The 23,069-nt window shown below is 41.1% G+C and overlaps 3 protein-coding genes across 3 annotated transcripts; 1 reads left to right on the plus strand and 2 right to left on the minus strand.

Moving 5' to 3' along the window:
- The first annotated feature begins 16 nt into the window (after positions 1-16).
- On the plus strand, positions 17-3,150 carry LOC111600729 (alpha-1,3-mannosyl-glycoprotein 2-beta-N-acetylglucosaminyltransferase). Its single transcript, XM_023317001.2, has 6 exons — positions 17-1,086; positions 1,144-1,574; positions 1,638-1,742; positions 1,803-1,893; positions 1,955-2,125; positions 2,189-3,150. The coding sequence occupies exons 1-6, from the start codon at positions 607-609 to the stop codon at positions 2,300-2,302; spliced, it is 1,392 nt and encodes a 463-aa protein (XP_023172769.1). The 5' UTR covers positions 17-606; the 3' UTR covers positions 2,303-3,150.
- Positions 3,151-3,255: 105 nt separating this feature from the next.
- LOC111600730 (homeobox protein B-H1) lies at positions 3,256-5,847 on the minus strand. Its single transcript, XM_023317002.2, has 3 exons — positions 5,529-5,847; positions 4,089-4,229; positions 3,256-4,025 (listed from the first exon to the last, which is right to left on the minus strand). Exons 1-3 carry the CDS (start codon positions 5,796-5,798, stop codon positions 3,261-3,263), a joined length of 1,176 nt encoding a protein of 391 aa, XP_023172770.2. The 5' UTR covers positions 5,799-5,847; the 3' UTR covers positions 3,256-3,260.
- A 10,138-nt stretch (positions 5,848-15,985) lies between these two features.
- Positions 15,986-19,813, minus strand: LOC111600638. Its single transcript, XM_023316845.2, has one exon. It carries the CDS (start codon positions 18,925-18,927, stop codon positions 16,303-16,305), a length of 2,625 nt encoding a protein of 874 aa, XP_023172613.2. The 5' UTR covers positions 18,928-19,813; the 3' UTR covers positions 15,986-16,302.
- Positions 19,814-23,069: the final 3,256 nt, after the last annotated feature.

Consider the following 23,069-nt stretch of genomic DNA (forward strand, 5'->3'; position numbering starts at 1 on the left):
GTGTGACCGTTTATGTGCTCACCTACAATACCACAAGCAGATCCGACAACAAAACAGTTTTTATAATTAGGAGGAACAAGCAACGTGTGCGTTTTCGTTTGGTTTTCGCTATTTTAACCTTTTTGCCAGGCTGGCACATTGTGCGAGACAACAACGCAATTGGTAGTTAAACGAGGCGCTGGTGCGTAACGCGCGATCCAATTGATAAATGTAGAAACATCGCTAGCCACCACTACCCGCCCCCAGCAGCCGTCGATGCAGCATCAACCGTGCAAAATTTTGCCGTTGCAAGGGCTGTTGTTGCCCAACGCATCGACGACAGCAAAACGAGCAACAACAAAGCTTCCAAACCCACCGATAAATTCAGCACGCAATAGATGAGCGCACCTGGCGCTTCAAATAAACAATTTCTATTTTCACGTAACAGACGACCAGTGTCAGCCATATCGAACAGATGCTGCTCGACTAATTGGAAAGAGGAACCAAAGGAGAAGTAGTAACAACAACAACAACAACAACAACAACAACAACAACAACCACAACAACAACCACACTTGATAAATACCTAATCCCCCACACCAACAACATTAAAACAGACGTTGCAAAATGCGTACACGTAAGGTACAAATTATGGTGATTGGCTTCCTCATTATGTGGACATTCATCACGTACTACATATTGCTACGCAACAACAATGTCCAAACAGACACGAATCAGAAGCAGCAGCAGATGAAGCAGCTGTTGCCAAAGACATTATTGGAGCAGTCGAAAAGTTTGAAATTGACTGATACACTTGTGAGTTTTCTGAAATTGAAATACGTGAATCTGCAGTCGAGCACCACGCCGAAAATAACAATTGTTGCCGCCGAAATCTCGAATGAGCTACAGGAGCAGCCCCCAAAGCCAACGGCTGTTCCCTCAAAAGCAACATCAGCGCAAATACCAACCAACACATATCTGGCAAATGGAGAGCCTGTCATACCCATTCTGGTATTTGCCTGCAATCGCATCTCGGTGGTCAAGTGTCTGGAGAATCTTATGCAGTATCGACCCAGCGTCGAGCAATTTCCCATTATAGTATCGCAGGCAAGTTTCTGACATTTCACAGCAACGCAAAGTATTTAATATCTCTTTCCATTTCAGGACTGCGGCGATGAGTTGACCAAGCAAGCCATTCAATCCTTTGGCAATCAACTAACGCTCATCGAACAGCCCGATCAGAGCGATATTATGGTCTTGCCGAAAGAGAAAAAATTCAAAGGATACTATAAGATAGCGCGGCACTATGGCTGGGCTCTAAACACTACCTTTCAAATAGGGTTCGATTTCGTTGTCATTGTGGAGGATGATTTGAATGTGGCGCCCGATTTCTTTGAATACTTCTTGGCCACACACAAACTACTCAAGCAAGACAAGAGTCTTTGGTGTGTCTCTGCTTGGAATGATAATGGTAAGGAGAATGTGGTGGATACCGCCAGTCCTGAGCTGCTCTACCGAACCGATTTCTTTCCCGGCCTGGGCTGGATGCTAACCAAGGACCTGTGGAGCGAGCTCTCGGTCAAGTGGCCCAAATCGTAAGTATATGCAAAGTACAATATCTGTAATGTTATTAATCATGTTTCTTTTGCATTTCACAGTTTTTGGGATGATTGGATCCGGCATCCAGAGCAGCGCAAGGATCGCGTTTGTATTCGCCCAGAAATCTCACGCACACGCACTTTCGGAAAAATTGGCGTGTCAAAGTAAGTCGAGTAGTGGCTGCAAATATAATATCTGCTGAGCTTGTCGATTTCTTTTTGCAGCGGTTTGTTTTTCGACAAGTATTTGAAGCATATAAAGCTCAGTGAGAACTTTGTACTCTTCACCAAATTGGACATAAGCTATTTACTAAAAGTGCGTATTAGTCGAATCTTCTCAGTGTTATCTTTTTACATATGAGTTTTTTCTTTTGTAGGATAACTATGATAATACATTTTTGAAGCAAGTCTATGTGCTGCCCTTGGTTACCTTTGACGAGCTGCGTCGAAATCTCATTGCGTTGGAGGGCCCTGTTCGCATTCAGTACAACAATCGTGATCAATATAAACGTATCACTCGAATGCTTGGGCTTATGGACGACTTCAAAGTGAGCACATAGCTATACCTTCGTAATTGACATCCGTAAACGTTTATCTTATCTAATTAATAGAGTGGGGTGCCACGCACAGCATACCATGGCATCGTCTCGTTCTTTTATAATAAGCGACGTGTACATTTAGCGCCAAGTGCTAATTGGAAAGGCTACGACCTATCATGGAGCTAACATCACTAAATTAGTTATGTAGTAGTTAGAACCTAAGCAACAGCTCAATGCAACATGTAACGAATCAAAATGTTTGGTTGAAGAACAATGTTTGCAATACCAAAAAATAGTACTAACAGGTTATATATTAAATTTATTATTTTCTCATGACATAGTTTAGTTGTAAGTGTAAAACTGTACGAATCTTTCGCAACCAGTCCTTAAACGATGTAAGAACAAAATCAACAGTTTCTATACATATATATATATACAAATATTTATATTAATTTGTAATACCTGTGCAACGAGGCAGCTCCACTTGTGTTTCAGTCCGAGATCGCAAACCCCTCCTCAAGATTTGTAACCGAAGCAATAGCAAACAACGACCAGAAACAAGTTAGAGTATTAGATATTATATGTGTATATAGTCACAGCTGTCGCTGACTTTGTTGCAATGTTAATTCTGCTAATTCGCGTTAATTTACTGTACAAATAGACGTTTAGTTGTTAGTTTCACTAAACTCAACTCCAACTCCAGATCGAGCTCTACATTAAGCATAACTTGTATAACTTGTATGTGATTTTGTTTTATCTAATTGTAATTTGTAATTTGAAAAAGATAGAAGAGAAAGAAGGAGAGAGCAGCCAACAACAAGCCCACTTGTAACATAGCATAGCCATAGTTAAAGTTAACTCTTAAGCATTTCTGATGACTGGCACACACAGACAGAGACACCCCAGTAAAACAACACACAATTATACACACTCACATTCGAATGCCATCAGTCCCCTGTGTGCCACTGTCATATAGTGATAGCGACCCCAACCTACAAACAACACATGACAACACATAACATATATATATATCTATCTATAGGTATTTATATGAGCATATTTTTTGCGTGTGATGCATATAAAACATAAACTGTAATAATAACTAATAGCGAGTTTTATTGTATTTAAATATATCTTGATTGGGCTACTCCACGGCATCCTCATCTTCGTCCAGCTGCTCGCAATCGATGTCGCTGCACTCGGACTCGGATTGAGTGGCACGGCGACTGCGTTGGGCCTGCGCCAGTGCCTCGTGTCCATAGCTGCAGGAGGTGCTGTTGCTGTTGCTATTGTTGCTGCTGCCGCTGCTGCTGTTAGCAGCTGGCAGGCCTTTGTGCAGCAGCAAATTGGCATTGGCATCGCCAAAGACGCGCTCCAGTTCGGCTAGGCCATTGCTGGGGCTCGTTTCCGTTTCTGGCGGCAGCGTGGCATACTTCAACTGCAGATAGGATTCGCTGTGGCCATGTGGCTGATAGTCAACAAAGCTGCTTGGATAGGGCTTGCAGCGTGGCACATAGCCAGCTGGTGTTGCAGCTGCCCCGCTCGTTGGCTGTGGCTTGGCCAGCCCGAAAGGCAGTGCAAAGTTAAGCGGTTGTCCACGCGACAATATGGCGTTCCTGGCACTCTCCATAACGCTGGAGGCGTGCATCGGGGCCAAGCCCGGCGCACTTGCCGGCGGTCCATATGGGCGCATGGGCGGCGCTGCTCCACTGCCATTCAGCATGATCGACTGTATGGGCGTGGGCCCGGCAGGTGTTTGGCTAAACAGCCAGAGGCGATCGCCCACAACCATAGGGCGTGCCATGCCGCCCATGCCTAACTGAGAATAGTAGTGGGACGCAAGCGTCTCCACGTCCGAGGTATACTTCCGCTTCCACTTGGTGCGTCGATTCTGAAACCAAATTTTAATCTAAGAAAAAAATACCGAATCAGTATAAGGATTGAGCTGGCAACTTGATTAGGTTAAGTGCACCTGCGTCTCGGTCAGCTGCAGCTGCTTGGCCAGCGCCGTCCGCTTGGCCACGGACAAATATTTGCCTCGCTCAAATTCCGTTTCCAGCGCCTTGATCTGGGCGGCGGAGAAGGCAGTGCGTGGACGCTTCTTGCGATCATCGTGCGCTGCAATTGAGAATGGAATGTCAATTGGAATTTCGATTGCTATCGCCTGCCAAACTATTTGCGACTAATTTGAATTAGCCAATTGCCCGTCCGATCCAATTAGCTACCAATTGGCATGGCACCCTGTATGCAAAACACTTTTAATTGGCAACATTTCATTCTGATTGTGGTCAGTGCATCTAATTGGCCATTTGGCAGCCGACTTTCCCCCTCACCTGATCGCTAACAAATTGTCATATAAATTTTCTGTGACATTCAGTCGGAAAATGAGATAAGCTAAAATGTTGCCCATGGCGCTGCTTTTCCGCCCAACATTTTGCATCATTAGCGGCCGGCGCATTTTGTGACGCCCCTCGGAAAAGATAATTTTTGGATTATTTGTTTGTGGATCGCGCACATGACAGACGAGATCAGTCAACCAAGACGTATTAGTGAATGATGCCATATTATAAATATTCCAACAATTAATCATATTTAACAATAGAGAGTGTGAGGTGTAAGGTGACTACACAAATAACATATAGATAATATATCTGAATTATTTTACATGAAAGTTGTAAATTCAGTAAATTTTTGTTTTTGTTATGAATTTTAAGTCTAATAGGCTCTGTCTCTATTTCCCCTAATCTGCCACTTCTTTTTAAATTAAACTCTTTACTTTATAAATTATAATGTATGTTAATTAGAAGATAATGCCTCAATGCATATTAAATGGATATAGTAGTTCTGTAAACTAAGCTGTAAGCCTTAAATCACTCTCTGCTCTCGTTTCATATGCAGAAATTTAATAACCGGCTTCAAGGAACTTGTCTGCAAAGAAAATATCAACCTTTGTAAAGCGCTTCTAGATCTTAAAAAATGCTTAGAAAAGAAATCTTTTAGACATAACTACTTTTATAGGCATTGTATTATGGATTTCGCATTATATTATAGCTGAAGATCAGATGAGTTTTGGGCCTAGCAGCTAGCGCAATGATCAGTTACAGTTACAGTTACAGTTATTCTATAATGCGATTTCTCAGCACATTGGCTTTGCCTTGATAACCTGATGTTCGTACTTCAGCCATAATTAGAAATAGAATACCGTTGGAATATATGGTAAATATTTCGATTGATATTTAAAATTTCGTTTTGAGTTTTCTCTATTGCCAATATTCATAATACAAAATATCTTTCTGATATGCTCTAAATACGTAACCATACATAAAAAATTCGAATTTTAAAGTAGCTCGAGCTGTATAGGGCATCCGGCCAATATATTGTCCTATTGGCAAACATCAATATATATTTGTATATACGCACCACTGCCTTCATCCGACGCTAGTTCTATATCACTTTTGCCATCGTCCGGGCCATCCTCCAGGCAGCTAGATGTCGCTGGGCTCGAAACGCGCGAATCATCACAGCTGCCACGCCCACTTGTGTGAGCTTGACTATCATGGATCACTTGGTAAGTAGCCGTTTCGTCCGCATAGTTTCTGGGCAAGTGCGACTCGGGCTTGGCCAGAATTTGCTCGATTGAAAAACTGTGCGGATGACGACGCACCACGGATTGAGCATTCATCGTAGACACTTGGTGCGATTGGAATCTTCACGGCTTGTCACTGGCTAGATCGGAAGCAGAGACAACAGTGCGCGACGAGTTGCTACGGAAAACTAATTTGAATTTCGAATATACAACGTATCCTGCGTATTGCAGAACACAAAACTCAACGGTGGGCGTGGCTTGTGACTCTATAGCGCGCTCTTTTCGTTGGCCCGATCTGTGATCTGTATTCTATGGGAAAGAAAGAGAAATGCTTGGGCTGCTTCTGCTCGAAGATGAAGACGACACACGCACACACTCACACACACACACACATCTGTTTATTTATAAAACATGTGTGAAATCGTCGCAGCCTCTCGCTGTGCAATGGGCGTGCCCACTTAATGTGTATCTCTGACTGATATATGCGTGTTTCCTTAAATATTATTTACTGGGTTCTTAGTCCAATTGCCGATGATTAAAAGTCATCATTTTTGGCTAATTGTTAACAAGTCGAGCTATTTAATATTTCGATAGATTTGCTAAATATATTTAATCAGTTTGCCATCATATTTCATAAGCAAGTGCGTATTACTCTGTGGCTGTATGAGTGAGTGTGTGTCAGTGTGTGTGCTTGTGTCGACTAGTTGTGTATAGTCTAAAGATGAATGTACTCATAAATTTTACCTTTTACTGATATGCAAATTCAAAGTTAAAGTTGATTTAAAGGAAAGTTTTTCAGTTAAACTGGAGAAACATTTATATAATGTGCTAACATTTTTTTAAAAAATATTTTATGTAGCTTATATAATAATGATCATGATTTTAGAAAGTTAAGTAAACAGATTTTTGTTTTATATATTTATAGTCTAGTCTTTGTATGGCCTAACTCGTTAAGTTCTTCTGAATTGCAGAGTACATTAGATGTATTCTTAAATTTATACACAATCTATACCATATTTGATATATTTTAACTTCAAAAATTTTTAACTTTATTTTAATAACTTAAATTTATACACAAATTTGATATATTTCTACTCCAAAAATTCTTAGCTCTATTTTAAAAACTTAAAGCACTTTAATTATAAAAATAAATTATTAAATAAATTTCTCTGCTATGTAATTTTCATAACTTTTATTTTAACAAAGTTAACTTATTGCTTAAAGTTTAGCCCTTTATAAATTTGCTATATAGATTACTATAATTATTTAAAATCAACTTAAAATACTAATAAACTTTTTTATAATTAAAATTTTTAATCGCTAAATAGATTTCCTAACTGCTGTTGTATAGTTATGTCTCAAGTTATGGTAAAAAACTTTCTTCAACAATTCATATAGTATATTTGGTATAAAATATGTTTTTATTTCTGCATATATTTAAGTTGAAGATAGTATTATTAAAATTATATACAAAATATTTTTTTTTATAGTACATTAAGCGAAATGTACGTTTGATTTCTGCATAAAGTTTTTAATGCTTTTCCAAAAATAGGAAATAAAGCCATTTTTTTAATGTTCTTAAAGTTCTCTCGAAGTTTTGTATAATTTATTAATTTTAGTTTTTATTTTTAACAAATTTATATTATATAAAAATCAAATCTAAAAATTTTGCCATTTCTCATTCCCAGAACTGAGCTTGCTCTGAAGAGCAGAGCTCAAGTAAGCCGCACAGTGAACTAAACTCTATTTGGAGTATCAAAAACTTCTTCAGCCATTTGTAATTTTCTTTTTTGTAATCCATTTTCCTTTATAACTCGACTCTTTTTGAGTTTTATTACCAATTCACATGGCTGGCAGCCACACTTTGCGTGCAGGAAACATTTTGGGTATATACTATGTCTGGTTGGATTTCGGGGAACATGTAAAGCGTTCATTAATTCCAAATTATTAACACATAATTCAGCTGAAAGAGACGGCAATAGTGCGAGCGACAAAGATGGAGAGAGACAGAGCGTTGAGAAATTGCCTGTAGCTGAGGATAGTTTTCAATTGGCTGTACGCCAATTATACAGGGTGTCTGGGGGCTATGCGAACGCATTGCGATAATGTCTTCATTATTCATGCGCAATTTGAGCAAACTATGTGAAAGCACGTTAATTAGTCGGCTAAGCTATGGAGAGGAGCGCCAAAAACGAGGGGCTGCCAAGAGCAGCTGCCTAAATGGGGAGATCGGCGAGATCGGCGAGATCTCGTGGATGGTGGATAGTGAATCGCGAAGTGTGCATCGTGGGCCCATCTATTTAGCCAGGCTGGCTGTCAGTTTGATTTAATTTAATGAGCATATTGCTTATGAGCCGCATGCCACATGCCGCATGCCGTATGCCGCGCATGCCGCCACATTCAAATCAAAATGACAACTTAATTTTCATAATTGCGCTTAATGAATATTCGACTATTGCTTGCCATATTTTAAATTCCGCCTGCCACAGAGACCCAAATGCATCTAAAGCACTTGGCACTTGGCACTGGCATTCCAAATCAATTACCAATTTGCAGCCAGCCCATTCTATAGAGGCTTCATAAGCTAAACAATAAATGCATTTCATATGCAGAAATCGAAATTTGATTCTCAACTTTTGGAACCGCAGTTCGAGTAGGAGTCCCAGCCGCAGTCGCAGTCGTCCTCCACTGGCATTTAACGCTAAATGGAGCGCAACCGTGTCACCCGGCAGAAAAGAAATGAGAGAGAGAGAGAAAAACATTTAATTAATACGAATGCATGCATCTTCATTATAAATCATCACTTCTCAAGTGTTTGTCAGGCGCACGCAACATAAATCACGACTCCGTCCGACTTCGTCTTCGACTACGGCTTCTTTTCCATCGCCATCCTCCGTCGCGTGCATCACTCGCCTGTTTTTTGAGCGCGTCGCCCCTCGACTCATCTCTCTTTTTTATGTTTTGTCGACTAATGATGCATTCAAGTTAGCGGGCGTCAGTCTCTAGTGAACGGGGCAGCCGGCCTAAACATCTGTCCGAGATACTCCCACGCCATTTGGGTTTCCGATTACGTCAAAGGTGAAAGCTGAATCTGTATCTGATCAGTCCCTTTGGTCACATTCTGTGGCTGTGTCGTCCATTGAACTCTTCTTCACGACATTTTAGCATGATTAATTTCTTGGGCTGTTTGTTTGCCTCGACGCTAATTTGTGTCAGAAACAAATAGCCTTGCAATAGGAGACACCATGTCTAAGGGACTCCGAATCTGAGCTCAAGTCACAGCGGCTCATTTCCTTTTCAAGGCTGTGAAAGTGTTATCGAACCTCAAATGGCTTGTGGGTGCTCCTGAAGGCGAATCCATTGCTTTGAGTTTTCTGTTGTGTTACGAGTTTTGTGGATTTAAAAATTTAAATTTTATTTTATTTAGCTAGATTTCATTTTTATGAATATTCATAAATTATTTTAATTCTAAACATTTTTATTACATTTTCTTTGCTTAATAAAGAGTATTTAATATTTTTATATAATTATTATATTTTCAAATCTGTCAAGTATTTGTCTTGTGCACTTTCGTAGTCACCAAATTCTGTATGCTCATAATATTCTTTTTAATTTTTCAAATATCGTTGCGCATGGTACTGAAAATATTGTTAGCAAAAATATTTTTCCATACAAGATGCGCTAGATTCTTGTTTTATTTTGTTTTCTAGCCAATATTTGCCACTGTAAAATATGGTTAGATACATATATATTGGTAATTATTATTAGAATTATTTTTTATTTAAATATTTTTTTCAAATTATATACATATATGCCTAAACACTATTAGAAACGAGACATACTTTTAAGCTTTTAATATACTTTATAGGTATTTATAATAATTCGTATAGATCTAATTTACCTTACATATATGTAAGCTATTTTTAATCATTTTTTATAGGTCTCGTTTTTTACTTTACTTAAATTTCAGCTGATTTAATTTCCACTACTTTCAGTCTCAAGTTGCTGCATCCTTAAGGACGTATGCAAGAGAAAACTTACCTCATTCGCTTCCACATTAAGCAACGTCTGCATTTCATTTCATTTCATTCATGAAAAAACTCCCTCATGAGCTGACAGAGATATAAATAATAATTAAAAAAAAACAACAAAAAATAAGAAGCAGAGCTGCATATTAATTTAATGTGCGTTCGCTATGTGTGTGTGGGTGTGTGTGTGCATCTGTGTGCGGAGTTCTGGGAAGCATAAAAGGCGTCATTTATGAATGTTTGGTACAAGCAGCGACAAAACTCATAAATTACAACCAATTATCAAATTAGATATTTACAAAACATGCACTTTAAATCAACGTCTTCTTCTTCTTTTTATGTGAGTGTTTGCAGTAGCCGAGGAGCGTGAGGGGGCGTGGCATGCTGTTTGCTATTTATGAGATTTCAGTTTAGGTTTTTTATAGTAAAAAAAAAAAAAACATTAAATTAAATCAAAAAACTTGCAACAATCAATTTTGTTTAATCACGTGCTGATGGCTGCAATTAAAGCACGTTGCACGTAGCATGCTGGATGCGGCACGATTGCTATTGGAAAAAATTAGCAGACAATGCACAAGTGACAGGCCTCGGGGCAATTAATTCAGTGTAATTACTCAGTGGACGACAGTTGACAAGTGGCAACTAGAGCAGCAGGGAAAAGCCTGAAGCACTCGATTGGGAGTTGGGCTAAGTTGTTGCTGTGTTTGTTGCTGTTGCTGTTGCTGTTGCCACCTCAACGCATCGATGAGATTTTGTCGAGCTGCATTTTGCTTAATTTCTTTGAGTTTGACTGCAATTGCGACGGCATTTTAATGAGCTGCAACCAAATGTTGCCCGCTCCTCTTCAAGTGGCGGCAAATTGCGGCCCCAAACAAGGGTTAAAGAGTTGTAGTTGTTGCTGCTGCTGTTGTTGTTGCTCTTGTTGCTGTTGCTCTTGTCTGGGGTCTAGCTGTTTGCCTGCTAATTGGCCTGGGGCGCTTGCTATTGCGTCTGCTGTTGCTGCTGATATCAAACAGTTTTACGCACAAATTGAAACTGATTATTGTCGTTGCATAGCCCTGATTTATGGTACTGAGTGATGAGCATATGTTTTAATTAATTTCCAAGAAAGTGTTTTGGCAAATGCCACTTAAGACAGACAGCGCTGTCGACTGGCTCTGCTGCACTTGTTGCACGCAACACGTAGCAGCTAAAAATGTAGACGCCACAGCAACAAATCGCATAATCCACATAGCAGCTCAACCCAAAAGCCAAACGAGACATAATTTAGATGTTGCTCTTTTGAAATTATGATTAATGTCTAAGCAAACATGAGCTGCCCCTAAGACCGCAACAACAACAACAACAAGAGCAACGCTGAGCACATCTGCATGACATTTTTGTTTTTGGTGTAGAAACAACAGCAACTCATTTGAGGAACGTGCGCCCCACATCCTACAGCATTCGAGTGAGATTAATGCGGTGAGGAAAATCATAAATTAATTAGAAATTCAAGTTGTTGTTGCCTGGAAAAACTCTGCTTCTCGCCTTCGCTCTGTCTCGCTCAGACACTTATTAGTGGCATTTAGTGGCAATTTATTGTGGAAAGTGTTGTCTTCATGTAGCACACAGACACTCACACACACGCACACACTAACACTCATAACTTATACAGGTGTTGTCACAGCAATGCTTAATTAGCTTTTATTATTAGCTACGATGTGGCAACTAAATGCAAATGCTATCAACTACAAAGCGTTCCCAGTCCCCACTCGTTCTCCCAAAAACAAGTTTCCTCGTTCTCTCTCGCTCAACTATTTCCTGTGCCCTTAAATTGCTCCAGTTGTTGTTGTTTTAGTTGCTGTTGGCGCCTATTGCTGGCGTTTAGGCGCAATTAGCGAACGCCTTCAGGCGCCAGCTAGTAAATAAAAATGTCTACTGTGGCATGTGTAGGTGAGAGTGTCTGGGCATTAGCTGTAGCCTTGGCTACGGTTGGGGGCATTCCAAATTGTCGTCAGAGTGTCGCGACTGTCGCATCCTGCCATTTAACCAGCCGCCAAGCCACAAGGCATGTAGTCCTGTCAAAAGTTGGAAAATGAAACCACAGACTTTGTGTACTTAATTAGTTATTAATAACTATTCAATCAATTATTTTAAATAATATTCAATTTTGTATATAAAGATATACAAAAAAAAATATATTTATATTTATATATAAATATTATTAAATGTATATACTTTACGTAGGATCACAGTTGCTGTACTCATCGTATTATCACATATGTACATATATGATATTATCACCTAAGTATTTCTTGCTTTGCTGCTCATTTGGAAATATTTGTTGCATACTTTTGTGCTGCGCAAATAATTGACTGCCTGTCATAGGTCATATTCTGTGCTAAGATCTAATTTAATCGCGACAATATCGATAACATTTCTTTGTTTTAGTCATAATATTGACTGAAACTCATTTATTCATTTGCCAAATATCCATTCTTAAATATACCAACATCACCAAGACTCGAACCAAGATCTCCTACTCTACTACACCGCCACTTCAGAATTTGTATTGGATCAGAGTATAAAAGAATTCAAAAATACTTACTTTTTGTAATTTTTGAATAAGATTAATTAATTTATTTAAATTTTAATGTTTTTTTCGATTCTTTTATTCAAATTATTCCGATCATTTTATACAAGCTGTCACAACTATATAAAATTTCATTGCATACTCTCGGGCTGTTTGTTTAAATAACCACCCTGCCTAAGTGTCAGCCAGTAAATTTTTACATATCATAGCGCTATCAACGGACAGATTCGATTAAAAATCTTTGCACTCACAAGTTTAATGTCTTTGAATAATAGGAAAATGTGTGGATTATGTTAATATAGTTGGACATCAATGTGAAAAACAGAATCGCAATTTATTTATTTGATGAGTGTATGATATTTGTGAATTTATTTTTATTTCAGTTAGAGAGAACGTGTTGAGGTCAGCCGCGCGACGAGAATTGTTTATGCAATTGAGATTGAAATAAATACAAAAACGCACTGTGGCTGCTAATAGAGCTGGCTATATTAATAAGTTGACTCTGCGGAAATTTCTACGCACCCCTTTTTTTCAATATTGTTTATGTTGAAGTTGAATTTGATTGTTATTCTTAACTATTGTACTTGAAGATAAATGCAAAGCCCTCGCGCAGCAACCTTTGTTCGAGTGCCGGAAGTGAATTTCATGTATGTTGTGCATACGTCATGTGAACAATCGCAGTCCAATTTCTCATTGCCTGTCGCCGTCGTCGCATTTGCTGAGCAGCCGAAAGGCCTTTTCGTAGACTTGTTGAATGACGGTCAAGGTTGGCGCTTGCCAAAAGCACTTGCCACACGGCACGTTCTACGAGCGAGCAGCCCGCAGCGTTTCATTGAAACGCATCGCTTTGAGACATTTTTAGCCGGCTCAAGGATAACGCAGTGTGCCAAAAAGCGAGACGCATGTCAAGGCCAGCGTCAAGATTCGCCACAACTAGCAGCTCAACAGCTCAACAGCTCAATTTTAGTTGCCTATGACAGCTCAGCCAGCACAGGGGCACACAGTTCAATGCACAGCAATTCCCAGTCGAGAATTGAATTGAATAGGGTTATGTCATCGAGTTATCGGCAGCGCTGTTTGTTGGCCTCAGCTCCCCATATCGTTTTAATTTACAACGTTTATAAATAAGGCGTGGAATGCGCCTCATACAATCCATTTGGGCATGAACCCTGCATTACATTTAATTAATTGGCAGTTCTGTTCTGATCACATCAGAATCTCTACCTGAACCGGTTGCTCATTCAGCTTTCATTTTCGAAAGTTCCTGTTTTTGCAAGCACAATTAGCATTGAATTGCGTTCGAGCTGCTAAATTTAGTGACCACACTTAAATGTACCTTAGCCGGAAGTTATATGCCTATGAGATTATATATATATCAAGCAAAGCTTATCTTCAATTAGCTGCCTCAGTTCGTGCTTGCCCCAAGCTGTTGCACAGCCGCACAAATTGCATGTGTTTGGGGAGTCGGTCCACATCTCGAGATTAAAGCACATTAATATTATGCAAGCTGCACGCACAGCTTCCCATAGTTACACACACACACTCACACACACATACATAATCTATACATTCATTGCAAATTTGTAGCCATGAAGCTGGAGCCCAGCTCCTTTGCCCACGCTTTGAGAAATGTGCGACAATTAGTTCAGCGCTAAAAAAAACGGGTTTTACAGTTCGGCTTTGGCTTCACATTGTTCGAGTGGGCGGCGCAATGCGTGCGCAACTCAAGCAACAAAAAAATATCAAAAATAAAATACGAAAAATATTGAAATATTTTAATAATAAAGTAAAAAAAACAAAGCAAAAATATATAAAACATGCGAATACCTTGGAACCACAAAAAAATCGCACACGCACGGCCAAAGATTAAGATACCGATTGGCGAAGTTTGAGTACTTCAGCTGCAGCTTAAAACAAGTACATGCTGTGCAGCTGCAGCTAACCCGACTGCATGATGCCCCGTATTTAGACGCAGAGGAAACCCGCTTCACCGAGAAGTTTGTGGAAGCTTAGATGGAATTTATATAGCAGAAACTTGCTCAAAAGAAGTTGTAGAGAGAAGAAGGAGGCGGAAGAGGGCGTAGCCAAGGAACAGAGGAAACAATTCAAGCTCATAAATAGGTACCAAGTCTAATGGCGAAATGGAGTGCTTCTCTAAGAATTGAGTTAGTCCAAAATTGAGATAAGCCAATATACCCGCTTGGCATGAGCAAACAGCGTATACAGACAGCAACAAAAGCAACCGCAAGCAAATACCAATAGCGGGGCAACAATGCTAACGGCCGCTTTATGAACAATTACGATCGCCTGAGCCGCAGGCGGGCAGTCCGAAAGGTTTGTGCTGAGGAGACGGAGAGGGCGGGGGCGTAGGAGGCGATAGGTACTTGGACTTGGCGTTGCATGCGTCACGCGCTCACAGACCTAGCGTGGATCGTGTGTCACAGTGCTGTGTGTACATATATGAGAAACTCATAAATGCGCATTTGTGTATCGATAATCAAATTCGCATTCAAAGTTTCGATCATGAAATATATTTAATTTCGCTTTCACATAGCCACATACGTATATCTGCAACTGGAAGCTGTGACTGTGTCTGTAGCGGTAGCTGTATCTGTATCTATATGTCTCTATGTATCTATGTGTCTATGTGACCTAGTTACCTTCGCCTCGAACGGTTCTCGAGTGGCGATGCTGGAGCTGTGAATTATTTGCTTTCAATTTGCCAATTGCGCAATCTCTCACATAGACAATGAGTCGACAGCTTTTTGCAGCTAGGGCCGGGCCTTGTGGAAGACTCTTTCAAGTTCAGCATGGAAAATATACAAATAAAATGAAATAAAAATACAAATATATATTCTGTTTAATAATAATATATTTGCAAAGGTTTACAATAGGTTTTTGACACACATATATATAAATGTTTTTATACATTATTTAATAGTTTATTTAATTGGCACTTAATTTAATGCATAAATCTGTGATTTATGTCTGCACAAAAGAAAACTAAAAGCTAAAAATGAAAAATATTTTTATTCTCTCCTGTATTAAACCGTTTTGCTGTTTCCCTTTGCAAGGACAACCAAGTTTCTTAAGCCTACAATTTTATTCTCTAGTTAAAATATTGTGTGAAAATCAAGAAAAAATTAACAAAAAATAAACGGAAAATTCCAATAAAAAATTATAATAAAATTTAGTTAAAATTTGAAAATATGGCATTTCTGTTGCTGCTCTCTGCATAAACAAATTCTAAGCTAAAAACCTGAGACTCTAATTTATTTTTTGCTGTATAAAGACTTGATAGACTTAGTTTTCTTTTATAAATACTTTTAACTATGGCCGCATTAGTTAAGTAAAAAAAATATATCTATATTTTATATTTAATTTAGGGAAATTCTAATGCGAATTCGATCTTTGCCAATTTGAAAACTTTTAAGTAAAAATGTATATAGCTTAATTTAAACTGCATAACAACTAAACCTAATATATAGTTAATTTTCTTTATAAGATTTTTTATCATGCTTCATTATTAGTATATAGAAATTTAACTTTAAAAATCATTGTTATAATAACTAATTCGAACATGTAGAAAGTTTTCCTTTTAATAATTTTTTTCACTTCAAAATTTCAAAATTTTGCTTAACTCTAAGTAAGTAAAGTTTAGGCTAACATTTAATTACTGGCAGTGATTATATATTATTAAGTTGGAAGTATATGCACAGTGGAGCAAGAGTGCAGGAGAAATGCCACATTTTCTGCATTCGAACCAAATTCAACTTAAGAGCTACAAAATTCGTTAGATTATTATTGTTATTATATGTTATAAGTATGTGGGCTAGGGGGCATGGTCATGGCTTGGTCGTGGTTCTGGTTGTTCGTGGACAGTTGGACAGTTGGACAGCAATCACAGTGTACAGCCATTGAATAATTTCACAAAATTGTTGTAACAAAATAGAAACAATAGATTACCCACTAAAATTAGTTAACAAATTGAACGCAGAGTCTAGTTCACTGGCGACACGGTCTGTCCGAACTTACGGGCTCGCTGACCGAAGCCCTTGCTGCCATCTGGCCCGATGGGCGTGCGTACCAGACTCTCGGCGGCCCGCTGGGCAAAGGAACCGGAACGCGAACGTGGCGAGCCGTCCAAGAAGCTGCCCGTGCGCGAACGTGGCTGACCATCGTAGTCGCCGCCATGCTTGTAGTTGCTGAGGAAGCTGCCGGTGCGGGAGCGCGGCGAACCCTCAAAGCCCTCGGAGCCAAAGGAGCACCGGCGATCGTAGCCGGAGTCTGTGGAGATGCGCCGTCCGCCTATATACTGGGCATTGTCATAGGCGGCCAGCTTGCTGTTCAGCTGCTGGAAATTGTTGGAGTAGCGACGCGGCCATACCTGATAGCCACCACCTCCGCCGCCCACCAGCTGATCCGGCTCTCGCTCGCGCTCCACATTGAAGTCATTCGAGGGACGACGATAGAAGCCGTTGCCATCGCTGGCATTGGAGAAGCTGCGCTCGAACTGCATGGAGCCATTCGAGTAGCGCCGCTCGCCATTGCCCGGGCAGCTGCCATTGGAGCAGACGGAGCTCTTGCGATAAGCATCCGACTGGCCGAAGTCGGAGACACGCCTGGAACAGGGACAGCTCTCCGAGCAATTGGAATCGCGACGCTGCGGTGCGCCCGTCTCCGAGCAGTTGCTGGCGCGTCGCGACATGGACAGCGCCTGAGTAGCATCTGGACCATAATTCTGCTCCGAGCAGTTCGACAGACGACGCTGCAGGCTGCTAATAGGCACAGCATTAACATTGCTGCTGCTGTTGCTGTTGCTGTTGCTGTTGTTGTTCGCGACGACAGCAGCAGGCGGCGACGAGGGCTCGACCAAGCCAGCTGCCGCTGTGCTGGCAGATATGGTGGACGTATTGCTGTAGCGCCTGGGCACATACCCGAAAAAACCAGGTGATGTGGGCGACTGTTGCTGCTGCTGCTGCGCTGGCTCCATATTAATGCTGCCACGTGGCTGATAGTGCTGATAGCCATGGCCATGGCCATGATAGATGGGATGATGCATGGGCTGTTGCTGCTGGTAGTAGCTCGGCTGGAAGTCCGAGTTGTTGCGCTTGAGCTTGAAGCGCAGATCGTGCATGGACAGCTCATGGCTGGGCATGCCTGAGAAGCTGCCGCCGCGTGTCCTCTCGCAGTTGGCATCGCTGTAGTAGCGATAGTTCTCCACCATGCGAGCAACGGGTGCGGCGATCTGAATGACAGCTGCCTTCTTGCCCGTCTTCTTCTTGGGAGCGACCATCTCGTACACCTGGAAGGGACCAGTCAGATGCAGTGCCTCGCGGGCCGACGACGACTCCAGATACTCAACCAGAGCGCACTCCTTCTGCTGCAGCTCCGGATATTTGTTCATGAACTGGCGCACATCCACGGGTATGGCCATGCCCGGCTTGAGAATGCGAATCAGAGCGATCTCGCCACACTTGGAGAACAGGTCGGAGACCTTCTCGATGCTCAGCTTGTCCAGCGGCAGATCGCAGGCGACAATGGTGCGCGAGGGCATTGTCTCATCGAAGCTGGGCAATGGCTCCAGGCGTCGCACCTTGGTGCCCTGTTCGTTCAGCTCGATTTTGCGAGACATGCGACGCACTGCATCGCCCACCACCTTCCATTCGCGCGTTAGCTGACGCACGCGCTTGAAGCTGGACACCAGCTTCAGGCTGACGAAGCCTTCCTTGTTGCGGCGCACATGCTTGAGCAGAAAGGCATCCTTCAGTATGCTCTCATTGGAGAAGTAAAACTCCACAGCATCCGCAATCTCTGCAGCCAGCTCATCGCTGGGCACCAGGCTTGGCTCCAGCGTATCTATCTCATTCGGCTCCACTGGCTGAGGCTGCTGCTGCTGCTGCTGCTGCAGCTGCTCTGGCTGCTGCTCCGGCTCCTGCTCAGATGTCTTTTTTATGCTGAGGAACGAGCGATGCACGCGTCTGGTCTCCATCACAGGCGAATTGGCTGGCGCAACGGCTGGTGGCGGCGATGCATCCAAGTTGAAATTGGGATGCAAATAGATGTTGTCCATCTGATGCTTTCGGAACTTCTCCAAGTTGGCCTCACTGAGCGGCACGGCTGGCGGCGATGCGGCCTGACCTTCCACTAGCTCTGGGTCAGGTATAATATGATTGTCCACGGCTAGCGGCTTAAGCTCGTCATCCTCCTCAGATTCCTCGGAGTCACCGATGGACGAGCCCATGCCCACGTCCAGCAGCTTATCATCGCTGGCCGGCGACATGGGCGGCGCACTTGGACTGCTTGTTGGTGCATCCTCGGAGCCGGAGCCGAATTGCGAGTCCAGCGATTCCATTTGATGCAGCAGCGCCTGAGCCGAGCGTTTGGCATGGAGACGCAGCAGCTTCGATGGCAGCGACGAGGACAGCGGCACCACAGCTTGCGAGCTGCAGCAGGGCTGCTCCTCGTCCTCCAGCTCAATCAGCTGACTCATGGGCGGCGCCGTGGGCTTCATGACCGGCACAGCTGTTAGTATGGGTGTTGCGGTCACAGGACTAACGACAAAGGTGTGTCCCTGCGGCACCTTGACCTCATAGCTGCTGGCCGCCTGATCCTGTTCGCTCATTCTTGATGATTTCTACTTTTTATATTTATAATTGGGCTAATGCTCTGAGCACTGGGCACTCCAGCAAAAGCAGCTGTAAATAGCTATTACAACTGTTACCACAATTGTATCTCTAGCTGTGTCTGTGTCTGTGTCTGTGTCTGTATCTGTATCTGTATCTGTGCCTGTGTCTGTATCTGTATCTCTATCTGCAGCTTTAGCTGTTGCTGTATCTGTAACTGTTTTGTATGCGTCTATCTCTTTTGAGTTTGTCTGCTTCAAATTTCACTTTCACTTTCAAGTTCAGCTCGCCAACGCTGTGCACTTACATTTGGCAGTCACTGTCTGCATTTACGCTCAGCTCAGGGCGTTCATTGAACGTCAGCTGTTTAAAGCTGTTGTTGTTGAGTTTGTTTTTTGCGTAATTCTGCAGCCTGGTTGGAAACGTGCTTGGAATTCTCTGACTGTATTTGGCTATAATTTTAGATATACAAATACATATATATATAGTTTATATATAGGTAAAGAGGGGCTGATTGTTTTGTTTTCTAGGCCGCGCTTGACACCGACACCATTTGATAGTCGTTAAAAAACGGCACCGCAACACTTTCTTGTTGTTGTTGTTGTTGCTTTTGGTTTAACAATTTCGTATGCAATTGGGTTTTTTTATGAAACATTTGTTTTTGTATATTTGATTTGTTATTATTATTCCGTTTTCTTTCAGTTGTTGCCCGTGCGAGTTTCTTAATTATTTCCGTTTGACTTGAGGGTGTATGCCAAGTGCTTGCTGTTGTTGTTGTAGTTGTAAATGTTGTTGTTAATATATATTTGTAATATAAATATGTTGATCCGTTTACGTACGCGAGTTCATGCAACGCTGCAACGCGGAGATAGACTGAAATTGCAAATTGATTTGAGGTCGGTTAAATACCCTCTGCTTTCGTTTAATTTTGTATTTTTTTTCAGTTTTGTATTTTTGTTGCTGTTGTGTTTACAGCGACTGCCGGCGGCAGCGACGCCAACAGCAGCAGCAGCAGCGACAGCCGCGTCGAGCGTTATTGAGCGGTCCAAGTACGCACGAAACAGCCGATAACAACAACAGCAACGGGGAGAGACAGCTGCGCTGACTGCGCTGCCCGCGGCGACAACTTATTGGCAACTGAGCAACACAGCAACAGCAACAGCAGCAGCCGCACACGAAACTTGTTGCGTTGGCAACAACAGCAACAACATTTGCTTGTTGCATTTGTCGTTGTTGTAGCTTTTGAATTTTATCTCTTATAAATTGTTCTGGCAAGATACAGCTACAACAACAGCAACAACAGCAACACACACACACTGCGAGGTGCTTCCGATTTATTTATTTTGCAAATTTTAATTTTTTTTCTTTCGCAGGCAGTTTGCATTGAGGCAGAGCGAACGATCGCGCAATGCTCGTTCGCATTGCTCATACGCAGCGTTCACCGACAATTTGGAAAGTGCTTCAGTTGATTTTATTTAGCTCTCACATTGAGTGCCATTGTTGTTGTTGTTGCTGTTGCGTCGATTGGCGACCTTGTTGCATCCAATTTGCAGTCGAAACAAATTGCAATGCTGCATGCAAGTCCAGCATTCGAAAAAAAAAATTATCTATGGGGAAGCAGGAAGCAATACGAAATGACAATTCGTTGAGGGTTAGCAAATGAACGAGCGAACACTAATGGAGTATCTGCTAGTAGAGTCTAGATGCCTTCTCAAAAGAAATTCCGACTATGGGCAGGAAGCTCTGCCCCAACTTGTTAGGGAAATGTCTACGAATATTAAATGTATTCTATTCCATTTTCCATTTAACTCTTCAAAGTCCAATTGTTTAAAGCAATTGTCTGTTTTGATGTTTGCTTAGCTGCACAATTACATGCCCACTAATTTAATTTAATTTATAAAAGCTGTATTTATTTTTAATAAAATATCATTTCTGCTTGTTGCTGCATATTCACATACTTTTTTTTAAATATATCTCAAATTACATTCATTTTAATAAATAATTAAGCGTTTCCTATTAAGCACTATAATTAACTATTTTATTAATTGTCTTTATGCAAGCGTTTTAGGCCCGAAGCTCTTAAAGCGATCTCAGTATGAAGTTATGTCAGCTACGTTGATTAAATTCCCACATCGTATTGAGATCTTCCGAACTACGACAGTCATGTGATATCCAGAAAACAAATTCATTAACAAAATAAAGCTTGTCTTATGAGATTCATAAAACAAATTTACAGACTCCTCTAAACTCCACCAGACTCCTTCAGACATCACCAAACTCTACTAACCAAACTACCACTAAACAAACCACCAGACTCCACTAGACTCTACTAGACTCCACCAGAGTCATACAGACTAGTACAGACTAGTACAGACTCCTCCAGACTCTACCAAACGCCACCATACACATCCAGACTCCACCAGACTCCTCCCTACTCCTCCAGACTTCTCTATAATCCTCCACAATCCTACAGACTACGTCAGCCTCCTTCAGAATTCTCCAGATATTGCAATACTCTATCTTTCTCTACTTTTTGCACAGTCACGCAAAGTATTCCAAAGTCTATGCTTAACATTTTCCAAAAGTTACGTTTTTAATCCATCTCCAAGTAGCTTCAGTTAAACAAATTTATTTGAATACAAATCTAAAATCTAATTTAATTATTCGTTAATGATAAATGATAATGATAAAAGCTGCTACACATTTGTCATCTGTCATCAGCCATCATCAGTAAAATTCAGCTCGTTTTCGCGTTAGTTTTCTGCTTTCACACAAATCGGATTTAGCGACAAGGTCGACAATTTGTTTAACTATTTGCGCTTTTAGATATTTGTACAGCTGGCAATTGGCAGTAGTTTAACGATTTCTTGATTTTATTAGCTGGATTCCCGTTAACTCATTTCAGGCCAGCTGGCCCCGTTTTGCAATTGGCTGGCCAAGTGCAAGTTCAAGTGCAAATGTCAACGAGAGGCGCCTCGGCTGGGGCGTTTTTCTGTTGTGCTGCCATAACGTAACTTTCTGCCACTATTGCATTATAATCCCTTTAGTTGGCCTTTGCGGAACGTTGCATCAGCTGCCTCGCTTGGCGTTTTGTTTACCATATTCAATGAGCCGATCAAATTATACAATCTCAAAGTGCTGCAAGCATTTGCAATCCAATTACGCATACTAGCAATGTGTGCGTGTAGCTAGAACTCTCGCTTACTCAATTTGGGCTAATGGGGCGTATGCTTGATATTTGTTTACTTGTTTTTTCTGCTACCTGTTCGATAAGGTCAGCTGTCCATTAATTGGCAATTGACGACAGGCATTTGCGGCCCATTTGATTTCGAGTAGTCATACATTTTGATTTGCCAACAAGTAAATTATGATTATTTTTCAAAGCAACAACAGCAACAACTACAACAAATACAAAAGGCAAACTTAACCTTGCGGTAAAAGACACAACAACCACAAAATATAAATTCAAGTATTTCTCTCGGCTCGACAGAAACAAAACAAATGATTTATTTATTTGGAAAAAATATGATTTTTTTCTTTGGTAATTTGTTGCTTGTCGCACAGCCTCCAAATATGAAAAAAGGGCGTGTCAATCAAAAGACAGATTAATCTGCAATTTGGCCAAATCTAACCAGGAAGTTGCCAAAGAGTTTCTTTCTCGTTTCATTGAGCTAAGTCGCAGCTAGTTAAAGCCCGGTTTTTTTGTGGCCTAGACAGTTGGCTGGGATGGATGTAAGAGTAAGATTTAATTGGAAGTGCCAACTAGCAGATACCACGTGAAGAGCTGACTGTCAATTGTATAGACATAGGCGATCAGCCTAAGACTTTTATTTGATAGGAGTTTGAGCAATTGTCGCAAATTGACAATGTGAAATATCGATATTTATCGATGAGAAAATATGATGATTTTGTATTACGTTTTCCAAACAAGAATATATATGTATTGTATCAAGGCTTTAAACATACAGACTTAAGAACAGGCGAACAGGCAGACACTTAGACATGGCTAAGTCGACTGTTAATCCTGATCAAGCATATACATATATATAAAATATATGTCTTATTTCACCTCTTTCATACTTAGGCACAAACACATAATACCCCATTTAATTATACACATTTTCAATGGGCATATTTATCA

Source organism: Drosophila hydei, unplaced genomic scaffold (assembly GCF_003285905.1).
Source record: "Drosophila hydei strain 15085-1641.00,03,60 unplaced genomic scaffold, DhydRS2 tig00008122-arrow-pilon, whole genome shotgun sequence".
Taxonomy (NCBI): domain Eukaryota; kingdom Metazoa; phylum Arthropoda; class Insecta; order Diptera; family Drosophilidae; genus Drosophila; species Drosophila hydei.